Here is a 14,247-nt window from a genome sequence, read left to right on the forward strand (position 1 = left end):
ACGCATATACATCTGTCACTAAAGGAGAGAGTTTGCTGGGTGCGGCAGTGAGCGTTGATTGGTCACAAAGGGCGCACCCGCCGCGTGCCTGCAGGGTGCGAGCGCGTTCAGAAGCGCAGCCCATTCTGCGCTTTTGCGCATCTGCCCTTCTATTAAACTCAGCTTCTTCCACTGTGACATTGTATGCTGATTGATTGAACTGTGCAAATCTTTGCCGGCTGGTTCCAGGAACAATTTCCTGTCGGATATTTTTGACTCCGCGAACGTTTCTTCCTTCCGTTAGCAACTGGTAGAACTTGCAGAGCTGGCTGTGAGAGCAGCGTGACAACCACCCCACAAGACACCCAACAGGGCAAAGCGACCTGTTCCCTCACCCTGGGTGTTTGGCTCATCAGTCATCAATCCGCGTCTATGCCTTTCACACTCTCAGATCTGCTCAACCCCGAACCCACGACCAACACCGGTTCTGCAAATGGTGTAGCTCCCAACACTGTGTCGCATGGGTGAGATCAAACTCCTTCGACTGCTGGGCCGAGTTTTTCGTCTAATTTTCCCCCAGAATGGACGCTTCTGCCGAGGACGCTCCCTCAGCGTTCTTCGCGCCCGAACTTTTCCAGCCTAGCGATGATGCGCCGCATCCTCAAGATGTCCTTCCCCCAAGCGTGCAAAACGATGACACTCCGATGGATGATGTCTCCCTCTTTAAGGAGAGCGAGCATCTGGACGGCTTCGATGGGTCAAATGATGAAGATCATATCAAGGAGGAGGCAATGGACATGGGCTATCCTCCCTTGGACGAGGAGTCACATATTGCGGTCGATTCTTCCCTCATCGATATGGTAGAAGAAAGTCTTTACAGCGAAGACGCTCCCACGAAAACGACGCCGGACAAGGGTCAGAAACAACGAAAACATCCTGGCAAGTCGAGGAAGACTGATCCAGGCGCTCCACCTCGCTCATCGATTCACTCGTCCAAGAACGAAGGCCAGCACACAGATCGCAGATATTTGTGCTACTTGTGCAATAAACTTTTCACAAGACGCCGGTCTGTGAGAGATCACATTTCGAAGATACACAACACCAAAACTTGGGAGCCGTTGCGCAGCTTGGAAATCATTGTCGAGCCTACAACTGGAGAGCCTATCGAATCACTCGAGGAAATCATCGCTCGAGGTCCGCCTCCTCCCCCTTCCAAGTCAAGAAAGGCGGAAAAAGCTCAGAGGGCATCAAAACGGGAAGAAGAAGAGGACGAGGAGGAGCTCGGCCCGGGAGATATTGGCGAGGAAGAAGAGGCACCAGATGATCAGCAAGATGATGATTTATTCGGGGCACATCCTGTGGTGGACTCGTCGCTAGTACCCGTCAGTACCGTCGCAGCTTTGAAGCGGGCGCCATCCATCGCAGGGTCAAGAGCATCGTCCACGGAACCGTTTGCCACTCCAGCACCCATCGCGGGAAGAAAGCGACCGGCCCCTGATGACTCTGGAAAACACCTTTCCGCAGCAGCTAGGAAGAAAGGCACAGCCAAGGTCAAAAGCACGTCGAATAAGAGGGCGAAACTCAATGAGTCCGAGCAAAGCCCACCTGCGGCAAGGTCGAGTTTCCGCTCTCCCAGTGCCACGCCCAGCACGAACCACCTCAAGCTGGGCCCCTCGAAACTGAAAACCCAAACTTCGGCTGCCAGTGTAAAGTCATCACCCACACCCGCTTCTTCCCGAGCGGCATCGCGAGACATTGGCTCTCCGTCACCTTCAATTGCAGATACGGCGTCCAGCTCAAACGATGACGGTGAGGTATTCTGCATCTGCCGGAAAGGAGATAACCACACATGGATGATCGCTTGTGATGGTGGTTGCGACGAGTGGTTCCATGGGAATTGTGTGAATATCAAGGAACGAGACGGCGAATTGATCGACAAGTACATTTGCCCTTCTTGTACGAAGCCTGGCCTGCAGACCACGTGGAAGCGAATGTGCCGACGCAAAGATTGCAGGAAACCTGCGCGTGTCACCCAGGTCCCGCCCAGCAAATACTGCTCCGATGCCTGTGGGCGCATGTTCTTTGTGGAGCTGGTGCAGAGAGGCGACCCTCAGGCCCAGATCAGTAAGGATGGTCAGTATGTCATAGAAGGACCACCTCTCAAAAAACACCGGAAGAAGCAGAAGACGAAAGAGAAACCTGCGAAGCCGCCCCTCAACCTTGTCAATGGTGTAGATCCTGACAGTCGACTCGCGACACCAGCATATAGCGACGACGAAAGGACAGAATATGAGACCGACAGCAGTCTCGACGATGATATGCTTCCCAACCGAGGCTCTGCATTGCGAGCTGGCGAGATCAAAGCCCTGGTCGAGAAATGCAAGGATATTGAGCAACTAAAGGCCTTGGGCAGGAAACCTGACACCCCACCCCGCGACATTGAGATGACGGGAACGGAGTCAAAGCCAACACTCCCAGATTTGGAATACGATGACCTGGAGACGACCAAAATGGCCAATATTATAGCAGAGAAACAACGACTAAAGGTGCGGTATGACATGCTTGTCGCGCGAGAAAAGTTCTTGGAGCTAGTCAAAACACGATCATCGACCATTGTCGACGAAGCTCGAAAGACACACCCGAAGATGAAAGATTTTTGTGGATTCGATCCCAGGATGGCGTGGTCTGACGAGGAGTTTATGATATGGTATGACCAAAACGGCGGGCGGGCAATCATCGACGCTGGAGCGGACGCGAGGATCGGTCCGCCTGAAGAGATAGCCACTGATGACGGAAATACTAAACTCCCCAATGGCGTCGCTCAGCACAACCCAAGTCCAGTCGAAGATGGGGAAGAACAGGAAACTGACAACATGCCGAGAAAGGGCGGCGTCTGTATTAGGAATCGATGTCCTCGACATCGAAATTGGGCCAAGGGACAGCTTGCCGAAATGCGTTTCGAACAAGATCTTGTCAGAAGGTCAATCCAGAGGCTCGAGGTACAGGAAGGGGAAATCAGGGACAGGGCGGTTGTCAGGGCTTGGGAGAAGAGAGGATGAGCCACTGATGAATTGGAGGCCATGGCATGATGACGTGAAACCGCGATACACAGTTCAGTCGCTCACATTCTCTGTCTATATGGTCTCCAAAGAACAGAGGTAGCATGAGCTAAGGTGGTACTGGAGGGTGCGAACATGTCCAGGACCAATACAGAAGCTGTGAAGAAGCCAGTCATACAAATCGAGAAATGATACGACGATGAAGTCACTCTTGACACCCGTACTATCAATGCGGTATTGTTATCTTGTGCCCGGAGTAAGTAGTCAAGCACTTGCGACTGATACCTTGTATCGACCTATGCGTATAAACCTGAAGCCACTGGGGGCTTCTAAAGTTTGTCCTAACCTTATTGGGAAGGTAAGTCGCCATATCTGGAAGTCCCAAAGAAACCTTTAGGCTGTCGTGGACAGCATTGATTCCAGGGACGTGAGGGACGTGAGCGACGAAACACTTTGAGTGAAAGGTAGTGTGCGTGTCTGTTGTCTTTGAATAAGAGCAGCGCAGGCCCAGATCATACGGCGACACAAGGGGCTTCTTGTGGCAGGGCCCTGACCCTTGGTTTGACAGGTGCAGGGAGAATGAAAGACCCACCGCAAAAGGACAGGTAGAAATGCCACACACTTGGCTCTCCCCTACCAGCAGCGAGCCGGGCAAGAGTGACAGTATCAAAGTTGGGATCTGAAATCATGGCGCCAGGATATCAGATGAGCGCGGCAGAAGTAATCCAGGACGACATCAAACCTGAGCTGCGATACCAATTCTTTGGCGAGGGTATCTTCACCCAAGATGGACTGGCGTGGAAGCAGTCGCGAGAAATGCTCCGACGACAATTCACACGGGTCCAAGCGAGGGACCTGGGGACCTTCATTTGGATCTCTATCCAGAGTTCCGTGATCGGCATGGTATTACCAATCTCCCCCTTTTGGTTCAACTCAGCCAGGCAAGATATCGACCAGGGCGAAGATGGAGAGAGGAGAGAGAGAGATAATAGAAATGCAATTGAACCAAACGATCCTCCTCAGCACAATGTGCCTCGTACGATCTAACCAAGTTTCTAACTTTTAACTTGTCTAGTATCCTAAAGTTCTCTTCCATTATGATGAGACTGTATTTATACTCCTTTGGACATTTGCATACATACACCTTCTCCAGAGCACGAGTGCGTTATTGTTAGCAGTTCGGTGCTCGTGACTCTCAACCTACGCGAAACTTGGTTCGGGTCGATCTTTGACCATTTTGTTTTTTTTTTTCCCATCATTTACAAGCAACTACCTATGTACATAGAATAGAGACGTCGGGGGAGAGAGCCGGTCTTTTGTCGACTGACATTGACAACACCCAGCGACTGTACGAGGCTACATGATCATCGTGGCCAACCGGAGCTGGCACCGACGAGGCTCTTTGGAAAGAGTACTGATTTTTCGAACCCTCCCGGAGCTAGATACAGAGAGGCCGCCCATACCTGGTTCACTCGCCCGTCATGCACATTCGTAAGACGTCCAATCGTTCTGGTTCTTACCCACCAGTTTTGCAGTCTTTGGCCACGAACACAGTTTCCTCGTAATGTTGGCTCGGCTGGGAGGACTCGAACTCTGCATGCCGACAGGGGTGACCCCTTTCTCCACCCACGGCATCAACGCGTCCAAAACGTGGTATGTCGTAGGAACGTTCGGGTACGCGGGAGACGGACCGCAGTGGCCAGCGCCGGGAACCATGAAGAGGCGATAAAAGTCCGAGGCGTCGCCGGCCACACCTGGTTGGCCGCTAAGGAACGTGTTGATTTGCTTCAAGTGCTCGATCGGCCACGTCGCGGCATTGTACTGGTCTGCCCAGCCCTGGGTGGTGATCATCTTGGCACCACGCCGGCGGAAGGAAAGGAGATCGGGTGAGATTTCATCAATGTACGGGGAGGCATTGGCGTTGACCGCATCAATGTCGGCGCTGCTGAAGGAGAATGATTTGTAGTCATATGTCAGATTCTTGAACACCAAGTTCTGCAAGATAGGGATGGCGTAGGCCAGGGCGAGCGACGACTCCTGTGCCATCCATCCACTCTCGGATCCAAAGTCGAACCCAGGGTACACTTGCATGCCGGTATTGGGTTCTGTGGGCCCTTGGCGAAAAGCCTTGTATGTGGTGACCTGTTCTGGAGTGATACACTGAACAGATCCATTCTTGGCCTTGGGCTCCTGACCTTGGCCACATTGCAGAGCCGTGATTTTGAAGGTGCACTTCAGGGGGTTTTCGATGAGACCGTCTCGCACACCATCAATTTCATCGCAATGAGCCACTGTCGCGTTCGTGACGAAGTTCAAGGTCTCTGCGTCCATGAACGAGGCGTTCTGCGCTTGGGCATGGTTGTAATTCCAGAGGAAACTAAGAATCAAGTGGCTGTACCAGTTTCCAGGGCTACCGGCGTAGATTCCGTCAAACATCTCAGGATGATATTGGGCGAGCGCAAATCCTTGCGCGCCGCCTGTCGAGCAACCGTAATAGTAGGAATAAGATGGCGATTTGCCGTAGTATAGTGTTGTCAGCTGGCGGGTGGGCGGCGTCAGGGCAGCGATGGAATTGTGAAGCCAGGCCGTCACTTGTGGGATGCTGTTCAAAAAGGGCACAAATGAGCCAGGCGATGCAACGGCTGGCCCATCTTCAGCCAAGGTATGACCAGAATCTCCCCCAGCCACGGCGAAACCAGCTTCGAGCTGGGTCAACATAGCCTGATAGTCAATCGTTCCCGCCAATCCTCCGTTACCTATTCATTGCCTCATTAGCAAACATGGTCCGAAACCAGCCGACATACATTGGACCTACCAACAGCGATATATCTGCCGTTCCATTGCTTGGTTGAAGGAAGCCAAAGCTCAACGCTGACAGTGTGGTTGAGATCATATGCGACCTCTCCCTGTATACGGCACACATCCGTCAGAGTCGTGGTCGGCACTACCGTGGTATTAAGAGACTGTGCTATGAATTGAGCAATGGCCTGGCCATTCACCAAGCTCGCATTAGCGATACTCAAGGTTGTCGAATGACCAAGTTGCCCGGCAATGTCAGCACATGATGTCGACTGGGCAGTCGACAAGCCGAGTAGGAGGGACTCCAATGCTAGGCCAACGAGGTGAGAGAAGCGCATGGTGGGTGTTGTTAGAAGACAGCTTTCCCGTCTTCCTCTTTCCTTTTAATTCTCCAACTCCTCCAGGACATAACCCAGCCACTTCGTCTTTGTCACCAGGAACGGGATTGCCCCCGGCCAATGTGGCCATTCACCGTCTTTTCGGCAGCCACTGACCGACACAAAGTTGACCGAACTTCCCTGCCAACGTTGAGCTGCCAGGACGGCTCTCCAATATTGCTGCAGCTTCAATCCTCAAAGTGACCAACTCAGAGCTGGGGACGCAGGCAGGCCGGGGTAGTGGTGAATTAGCGGGAACGTTCTTGTCATTGTCGTTCGGCCTCGATGACCGCTCATATTTGGGGATCGGGCATCTTGTCCGATGGACAGTGAGCACTCCGAAGATCAAGAGCAATCCCGGGGCCCCAACCTAACCTGGATCATCTCGCGAGGGCGTCCTGGGGGGAAGGGAGAGTGGAATAGCAGAGCATTCTGACCAGTGTGCTCATGGGTTGTGACTGATTGGAAGGGCATGATGGTCTTCCAGAAGTGATAGTTGCGGGAGTATGGAAGATTGACTTGACGACTCTGTCGTGACCAGAATAAACGGTCTTTACATGTCTTGGCTGTCATTCCAAATCCTCTGCATTGCGAGTCTCCTGGCTTCTCCTGTAACATCCCTGGACATCCAACTTCCGAACTGTCAAAGAGGATGTAGCTTGTCCCATGCGCCTCCTGGAAAAGGTGCGGCGCAAGTTCCTGATGGTTTGCTACCACAGTCGACCACAAAGGTTTGCGGCAAGACTCAGCTTATTCAATCTCCCTCAAACGACCTGTCCTAGCGACCTATTCTACCACAGCCTTTCTCTGCCTTCCGCATGATCTGCAGCTTTTCGGCTCTGATACAACAGGACTAAGCCGGCAGAGACTTCCAGCACGATCAACATTGATTCCGCCTTCATACGCCGACCAGCTTGCTTGCTGGAACGGGCTCCCTGCCGTCACCTGCCTACTCACTGTGAGCTCCGGTGCTCTTCTCACTCTCGACCACGGTGGTTTGTCCCGTTCCTTTACCTTCCTCAATGGCCTGCTGCACCGGTTCAACCCGTCGCCGGGGCATGTGCTTCGCCACTCGGACTGGGTCAAAAATGCTGTGACTTTGGATGAAGATTTCGTCCACCTCTTCCAAAGACTTACCCGCCGTCTCCGGCCAGAAAAAGTAGACACCTGCGCCATTCTGTTAGTCAACAAAATCCAAAGACTAGCTGACTGGTGTCAATGTCGGAATGAAAATACTTACAAGGCAAGATCAATAACAAATTAATACAGGCGTAAATGATAAAGTATCGGTAGTTGAGGGTTGCAAATCCCACGGGGGTGATCTCGGCGACAAGAAAGTTGAACGCCCATGCTGTACCCGTCGAAATACTGGTGATTGGCACTCGAACACTGAGAGGCGCGATCTCGCTTGCATACAAGAAGGTGAGACCCAAAAAGCCTGCAGAATGTTAGCTGAAGCAAACCCAAGAAGCGGGAAGCATTACCTGTTGGGAAAAACAGTCCAAACAAAAAGATCGTCAGAGCTGCCACAATTTGAGCCGCCTCGTTGGTTGGATCAGACACAGTTCCGGTCATGATGACCAAGCAGCATCCCATGCCCACCGCCGCAAATATCATCAGTTTGCGTCGGCCAAATCGATCGACCGTGAGCACACCAATGGGTGAACACAGAGTTTGGAACGAGAAGACGGATGCAGCAAGAATCTGCGAGTCTTTGGCTGGGAGCTTCAAGTACTGACTGTACAGCGTCGGCAGATAGAATGCTAGCGCATTGATGCCGCACATTTGTTGAAAGACCTGGCCCGCAGCTGCTAGGCATGCTCGATGAAACAGACGCTGCTCGCCGTTCTTGAAGATGTCTCGGAAGCGAGCTGAACCGGTAAGTCGCAGGGACTCCTCGATGCGCGCTACGTCGGTCTCGATTTTGTTGGAGTCCTCGGGAAGGTCTTCCAGCGCGGCGAGGACATGTTTAGCTTCTTCCAATCTTCCCTTTTTGATGAGCCATCGGGGCGATTCTGGCATTTGGGACATGGTTCCGACGACAATGATGGATAACAAGCCCGTCAACGCCAACGGAAATCTCCAGGCGACGCTCCCAGAGGCATGCGAAATGCCAAAACCGATCCATCCTTGTAGAGCCAGGCCGAAGCTGATAAAGACGGATTCGAGCAAGACCACGGAACCACGGTGCTCCGCGCTTGAGCATTCACTCTGCCAGTTGGGCGCTGTGGCAGTCAATGCCCCGAAACCGAGACCAGCCACAAGCCGCCCGACAATCAATTGACCTAGGGAATAGGACGAAGACTGGATGACAGCCCCAAATGTGTGAACCAACGCTCCCAGCATGATGGTTCTCTTCCGTCCGAGCTTGTCGCCAAGGACGATACAAGAAAGCGCACCAAAGAGGGCCCCGAGAGTGTACAAGGCTATGACGGTGCCCTGGACTCGGCTGTTTTCCGTCTTTTTGGAACCGGTTGTGTTGACGGTGTCGATACGAGGGAACACTGAAACCCAGCTGGGCAAGTCCACGAGACTTCCACCCACACCATTGTTGAAGCCAAACCTGTTGGGGTCAGCCAGAATCCAGATGGTTGTTTGATCATGCCGAGTGTAACTCACAGTATGTACGCGGGCATGATCACAGCCCAGATCAGGGCTGCGTTCAGCTTTGAACCACGCAATCCAAAGTATTTCGCCATGTTGATATCGACCTGCTGTCAGAAGAACGGCATGAATGCTTTCCACGCATGGAGAGTCGAAGGCGAGCAGTCTAAATACTGTCACGCACGGCGTTAGTCCTCGGTGGCGGAAATTTCCTACCTATCCTGTGTCTACGATGGGCAGATCATCGTCGGCATCCGGCCCGCAGACCTATACTCGCATGACCGGCAAAGAGAATCCCATGCGGGATGCTCCACGCTCAACTCCGTGGTTCTCTCCTGATCAGCCATTCTCCTCATTCAAGCCGCCTCGAGTCGCAGGGTTTGGCAGATCTTTGGGGTGGAGACGAAAAAAAACGAAGCGCTCCCTGTATTTGGTCCAAGAACTAAAGCCTACTTTACATTTGCTTGGTGGTAGGACCGGCGAATGACCGACAGACCCAAGACCAATCTTAGGGTGCGCCACAATGCTTCATTCAACCACGCCGCTCACCCCTTAGCAACTCCGCATGCCGCAGTTGTGCCAATGACCAATAAGCGAAATGCTTACCGAGGCGGCATGGCATCTACCAACCTAAATAGGGCTTGCTTGTACGAGTACCGGTCGATGACGAGGACCAGCGAGACCGCGTCAATGCAACGAGAACTCATCCCCCACGACCACCCTCAGGTGCTCGTGGCAATGGACTCTCTCACTCTGTTGTTCAGCTCTCAACCCTCCACTTGACCTGAGGGTGCCACTGCCTTTCGACTGGAACTTTTTGCAAATAGCAGGGGACTTCCTGTGACCCGCAGGCGACAGCCTTCAGAGCAGCTAACACTGGATATTGGAGGGTTCAACTGCAAAATTTTCCGCATCCAGCTAGTGTTGCAACAACCACCCACGACTAATCGTAAACTTGACTCCATTTATTTGCGGCGGTATCGAGACGACTCTGGCCTCTGTCCGAAGGGGTTTCCTTCCAGCGAGACCCAGATCCCAGATCAACCTGATCTGGTCCAATGTCGCCCGAACCATCAACTCGACCCGGAGCTTGCGAACGTTGTCACCGTCGAAAAGCAAGATGTGACAAGACCCGCCCAGCCTGCTCCTCATGCATCAAGGCCAACAAAGCATGTGTTTACACCGCCAAGGAGGGTGCCATTCGTCGACAAGATCTGGAACGAGTCCAGCAGCGAGTGCGTCAGCTCGAGGCGAGGAACAAAGATCTTGTCAATCAGCTTAGCCGAAGCCAGAACCAACCATCTCCAGAGAATCCTCCATCAATGTCGGTGGACTCTGCGTTGAATACTTCGGGCAGCAGCGATGAAGTGGTCAACCAGGTGTCATATCTGTCTTTGAGTGCAGGAGGTGACCGTCAATTCCTAGGCTCAACCAGTGGCCTGTTGCTCGCCAATCTCTTACAGAAGAATCTACAGACATCCTTTCCACTTATCGCCAACTCTGAGGCACGTGCTCATGAGCAAAGGCCAGCGCTCGGTAAAGGGGCCGCCCCTGTGGCCCACGCCTCCAGTCGGCCACCTCAAGATGTGGCACGAGGACTCTTGATCGCATATTGCAACCATGATCATATTTGCTATCCTTTTCTCGATCCCAAAACACTACATGCCGCGCTGGATGCCATCTACAGCGAGGAGTCCTACTCAGTCTACCATCCTGTAGAATCCTTCTTCATCGACATGATCCTCGCCATCGGTACGGCTCAGGTCTACAAATTCGACTGGCTTAATTTGCCCGACGCAGAAACGCACTATAATCGCGCCATCACCCATCTTCCGGTTGTCCTTGGCGCTGGTGGGATTTTGTCACTTCAGGCGACCTTGCTCATTGCTCAATATCGGATGGGAAGCTCACTGTATGATACGTCGGCGAGTCTATGGCATCTCGTCGGAGTTGCCGCACGAATGTGTTTTGAACTGGGATTGCACAAAAAGTCAACCTATGTCTCGCCGCAAAGTGGGAATGTCGCCGTGGACCAGGTTCAGAGAGAAAAGATGGAGATGATGCGGCGATGCTTTTGGTGTGTGGTCGCCATGGACCGCATCGTCAGTTTCACCCTGGGAAGGCCCCTTGCTGTTCAGCTGGACGACGTTGATGCCGAACTGCCGCAGCTTGACGCGACCGATGCTACAGAGATGGCCAACGGTGCCTTCTCTGACGAGTCTATAGAGGCACCACTGAGTGATCAACGTCTTGCTCTCTTCAACCACATTGTACGCTACCGCCTCATTTGTGGGAAGATTTTAATCTCTCTCCATAGGGATACGCGGCCTGTCGGCGCCACGATTGATTACTTCAAGATTCGAGAGGAGTTGTCTCATGAATTGAGGACGTGGCACCGCGAAACAAGTGCTTTGCCCTTCCTAGCTCTGGATGCAATACTTGATCCGCCCAATACCTCAAGCTTTCGATCACGCGAATGGTACGACCTGCTCTATCACAACGGGATCTTGATGTTGTTTCGTCCATCACCTACACTCTCGGACGCATCCAGCAATAGCGTGACCCTCCAGCACATTTTTGAATCTTCGCAGGCCGCTATCAATCTTTATGCCGAGCTTCATCGATCGCGCAAAATCAATTACTCATGGGTCACTCTACATGCGGTGTTCATGGCTGGTATTTCGTATATTTATGCACTTCGATGTCACGTCCAAAACACCTGGCGTCAGCCTTCTCCGACCAATTATCCCCGCGCAAAGCTTCACTCCAGTCCGACCATTCAGAAAGTCGTCAATGACACCCGCGCCTGTTCCAATGTCCTTGTCGCAGTCTCGGAGCGTTGGAGCACAGCCCGGAGTTGTTCGCGCGTTTTCGACCGCTTGAGCGACGCTGTCCTCGCAGACATTATAGAGACACAGACTCGCAAGCCTGCGACCCCCATCGCTGAGCCCGTTCACCAGCAACGAATAGGGAATGTACCCATACTGGGTTCGGCAATATCAATGGACCTCCCCACACCAGACAACGATCAAACATGGGCCGCGAGTTTCAACCACATGGCAGTCGACAGCACGCTGCAGGATTGCTTTGATGACCTGCAAAGTTGGTGTAATGACCAATACGGTGGCGATGCCATTGCCCAGCTCTCGCAAAATTGGCTGTTTGGCATCCAAGACCCTAGTAGTGCAGCCTTTTAGAAGCAAGCAACCGCATTCGCTTCTTTGGGTAGCAGATCCATGTGAGAAGCTGTAATGACTCCTTGAAGCAGAAGACAAATATAACTTTGGCCAGTATTTCGATCTATCGACTGTGTTGCGATACGCTATGGCTTCAAATCCAGCCTCTCTGGAGGAAGCGTATGGGAATCTCGGCAGATCTGCTTCTGAGATACTCAGCAATGCCCTTTCCGAGCCCATCAATTCGGTCCGACGACGCGATCCCGCCATTCAAGTTGTCGAGAACTCGGCTATCATTTCAATTCGTACAACCCGAAGAAGTATTGAGCAGAAAAAAGGACGGAAGGACCCACAAATGAACCGCATTTATCCCGGGAAATTCAACTCGCTCCACCCGTCGATCAGGATTCCCTTTCTGCCAGTCGTCACCGAACAATTCCTTCAAGCGTGAAACGGTCAAGTAGGTTTTAAGCCAAGGGTATTCATCATCGTGGCGGACAAAAAAGCCAATGTTGGAATTGTCGGCCTTGTCGCCAGATCGCGCATGAACAATGCTTCCAAAAGGTGCCTTTTTAGTTGGTCCCAGAGATTGAAGATCGATAGGATCTTCCGTGTCAGAAGAGGGACGCATCACAGGGTACTCGACCGTCTTTTGCGGTGGATCAACCTTGATTTGCTGTCCAGTGCTGAGGACAACACGATGATCGATCATGGAAAGTGGCATGACTACGGGAAAGATCTCCATAAATGGTCTGGGGTCCATGGTTCGAAAGTCCAGGTTCATGTGGTAACCAGGATAACTTTGCATGCGAAGGGCATAGATTGAAATCTTGAATGATGGAGCCTCGATATCGGCCTTGTTCCTGGCTTGAGCAAACACTCGCAGTTGCACGGTGCCTCCCTGTTGCGATCGCGGATTGTCCACCTGGGAGCCGTACTGCTCCACGCTGAATCGACTGAACTTGTTTCCCTTCAAAATGTGGTCCAACTGTTGACGCATCATGGCCACTTTGGCTTCCACGTCCAATCCGTTGATGTAAAAGGTCACTTCAGCCTGGTATCATCCTGGAACGGCGACCATGACCTTTGTCGTTGCGGGCGGCGGTATGAGGTGCGCCGCGAGTAACGAGCCTGCTAACTCGGTGTACTGGTCCTCGCGCCAGCCGAAATACCAGGCGGCGGCTCCCATGACGGGGGAAGCATCGGTACATCACCCACAGATGACAATGTTCGCTCCAGCTTCTAGGGCTTTGACAATACCACGACAGCCGAAGTACGCGTTGGCGCAGATAGGATCCAGGGACCATTCGTCAAGGAGCCGGTCCTGGTGATCGAGATGGGGGAAATGCAAAGAACGCCTCTTGCTGGGATCAGTGACCAAGTCCGAGACATCGTCGCCCAAAATTGCAGCGACCACCGTATCCTTGTATCCTCTTTCCACACAGAGCGCTTGGACCTTGCGGAACAGACTCATTGTGTTCAAGGCGCCTGCGTTCGTGGCCACTTTGATATCCTGCTCCATGATCTGGTCGAGGCATTCTTCCAGCTGAAGGTAAAAGCCGTTCTCGTAGCCCAGATCAGGGTCGACGTCTCGTTTTGTGATGGCGTTCCAGGCGATGCTCATCTCAGACAGCCGGTCCCCGGTAATTACATCGACGCCGCCCGGCTCAACCATGCGCTTCATAGCATGCGGATGGTCGCCCGTAGCGCCTGAGACATTGCCAATACGGATCGGTGGTTTGCTCAGCATCCTGGGTGTAGAGCTCGACTAGGTTTCGTCCTTTGTGTTCCCTTGAGATTGCAAAGAATGACTGATCTCTTTAAAGCCCCGGTCTCTGCGAAGAAAATTTCACCGATGAGGAGTGATGGTAAAGAGTGACCTGGGAATTTTGCGGGAACTTGAGCTGGCCCCCTTCCTTACACATAGACTCCTGAGCCGCCGCCGCCGCGACGACGCGTAATAATAAACATGCGCCACGAGAACAGGATCCGTCCGGTCGGTCAGGGTTTGAAGGGAAATCCAGAGTTGCCGACTTTGGCGGGAAACCCACCCCCCCCCCCCTTCCTTTCGCTTGCTATCTGTCTTTGACAGTTGCATGGAGAGCGGTTTCAAGCGATTCGAAAAACAACAGGGCGTGGGAGGGACCGGTGTGGAGCCAACACGGTCAGGTTTCGGGGTGGCTGGCCGAAGGGGCGGAGTCGAGGCCGAAAACGGGGGATCAGAAGAGGCACCAGACATCAGAGACTATTAGA

General features: G+C 52.8%; 5 protein-coding genes across 5 annotated transcripts; 2 read left to right on the top strand and 3 right to left on the bottom strand.

Moving 5' to 3' along the window:
• Positions 1 to 560: 560 nt before the first annotated feature.
• On the top strand, positions 561 to 3,038 carry Z517_08855 (uncharacterized protein; the record flags this gene model as incomplete). Its single annotated transcript, XM_013427369.1, has 1 exon — positions 561 to 3,038. One exon carries the CDS (start codon positions 561 to 563, stop codon positions 3,036 to 3,038), a length of 2,478 nt encoding a protein of 825 aa, XP_013282823.1.
• Positions 3,039 to 4,517: 1,479 nt separating this feature from the next.
• On the bottom strand, positions 4,518 to 6,175 carry Z517_08856 (uncharacterized protein; the record flags this gene model as incomplete). Its single annotated transcript, XM_013427370.1, has 2 exons — positions 4,518 to 5,794; positions 5,854 to 6,175. 2 exons carry the CDS (start codon positions 6,173 to 6,175, stop codon positions 4,518 to 4,520), a joined length of 1,599 nt encoding a protein of 532 aa, XP_013282824.1.
• Positions 6,176 to 7,163: 988 nt separating this feature from the next.
• Z517_08857 (uncharacterized protein) lies at positions 7,164 to 8,913 on the bottom strand (the record flags this gene model as incomplete). Its single annotated transcript, XM_013427371.1, has 4 exons — positions 7,164 to 7,381; positions 7,455 to 7,652; positions 7,699 to 8,777; positions 8,834 to 8,913. The coding sequence occupies 4 exons, from the start codon at positions 8,911 to 8,913 to the stop codon at positions 7,164 to 7,166; spliced, it is 1,575 nt and encodes a 524-aa protein (XP_013282825.1).
• Positions 8,914 to 9,876: 963 nt separating this feature from the next.
• Z517_08858 (uncharacterized protein) lies at positions 9,877 to 12,015 on the top strand (the record flags this gene model as incomplete). Its single annotated transcript, XM_013427372.1, has 1 exon — positions 9,877 to 12,015. One exon carries the CDS (start codon positions 9,877 to 9,879, stop codon positions 12,013 to 12,015), a length of 2,139 nt encoding a protein of 712 aa, XP_013282826.1.
• Positions 12,016 to 12,148: 133 nt separating this feature from the next.
• Positions 12,149 to 13,744, bottom strand: Z517_08859 (uncharacterized protein; the record flags this gene model as incomplete). Its single annotated transcript, XM_013427373.1, has 3 exons — positions 12,149 to 12,284; positions 12,348 to 13,041; positions 13,213 to 13,744. The coding sequence occupies 3 exons, from the start codon at positions 13,742 to 13,744 to the stop codon at positions 12,149 to 12,151; spliced, it is 1,362 nt and encodes a 453-aa protein (XP_013282827.1).
• Between the last annotated feature and the right edge of the window lie 503 nt (positions 13,745 to 14,247).

The sequence above is a fragment of the Fonsecaea pedrosoi genome (assembly GCF_000835455.1).
Source record: "Fonsecaea pedrosoi CBS 271.37 unplaced genomic scaffold supercont1.5, whole genome shotgun sequence".
NCBI classification, from domain to species: domain Eukaryota; kingdom Fungi; phylum Ascomycota; class Eurotiomycetes; order Chaetothyriales; family Herpotrichiellaceae; genus Fonsecaea; species Fonsecaea pedrosoi.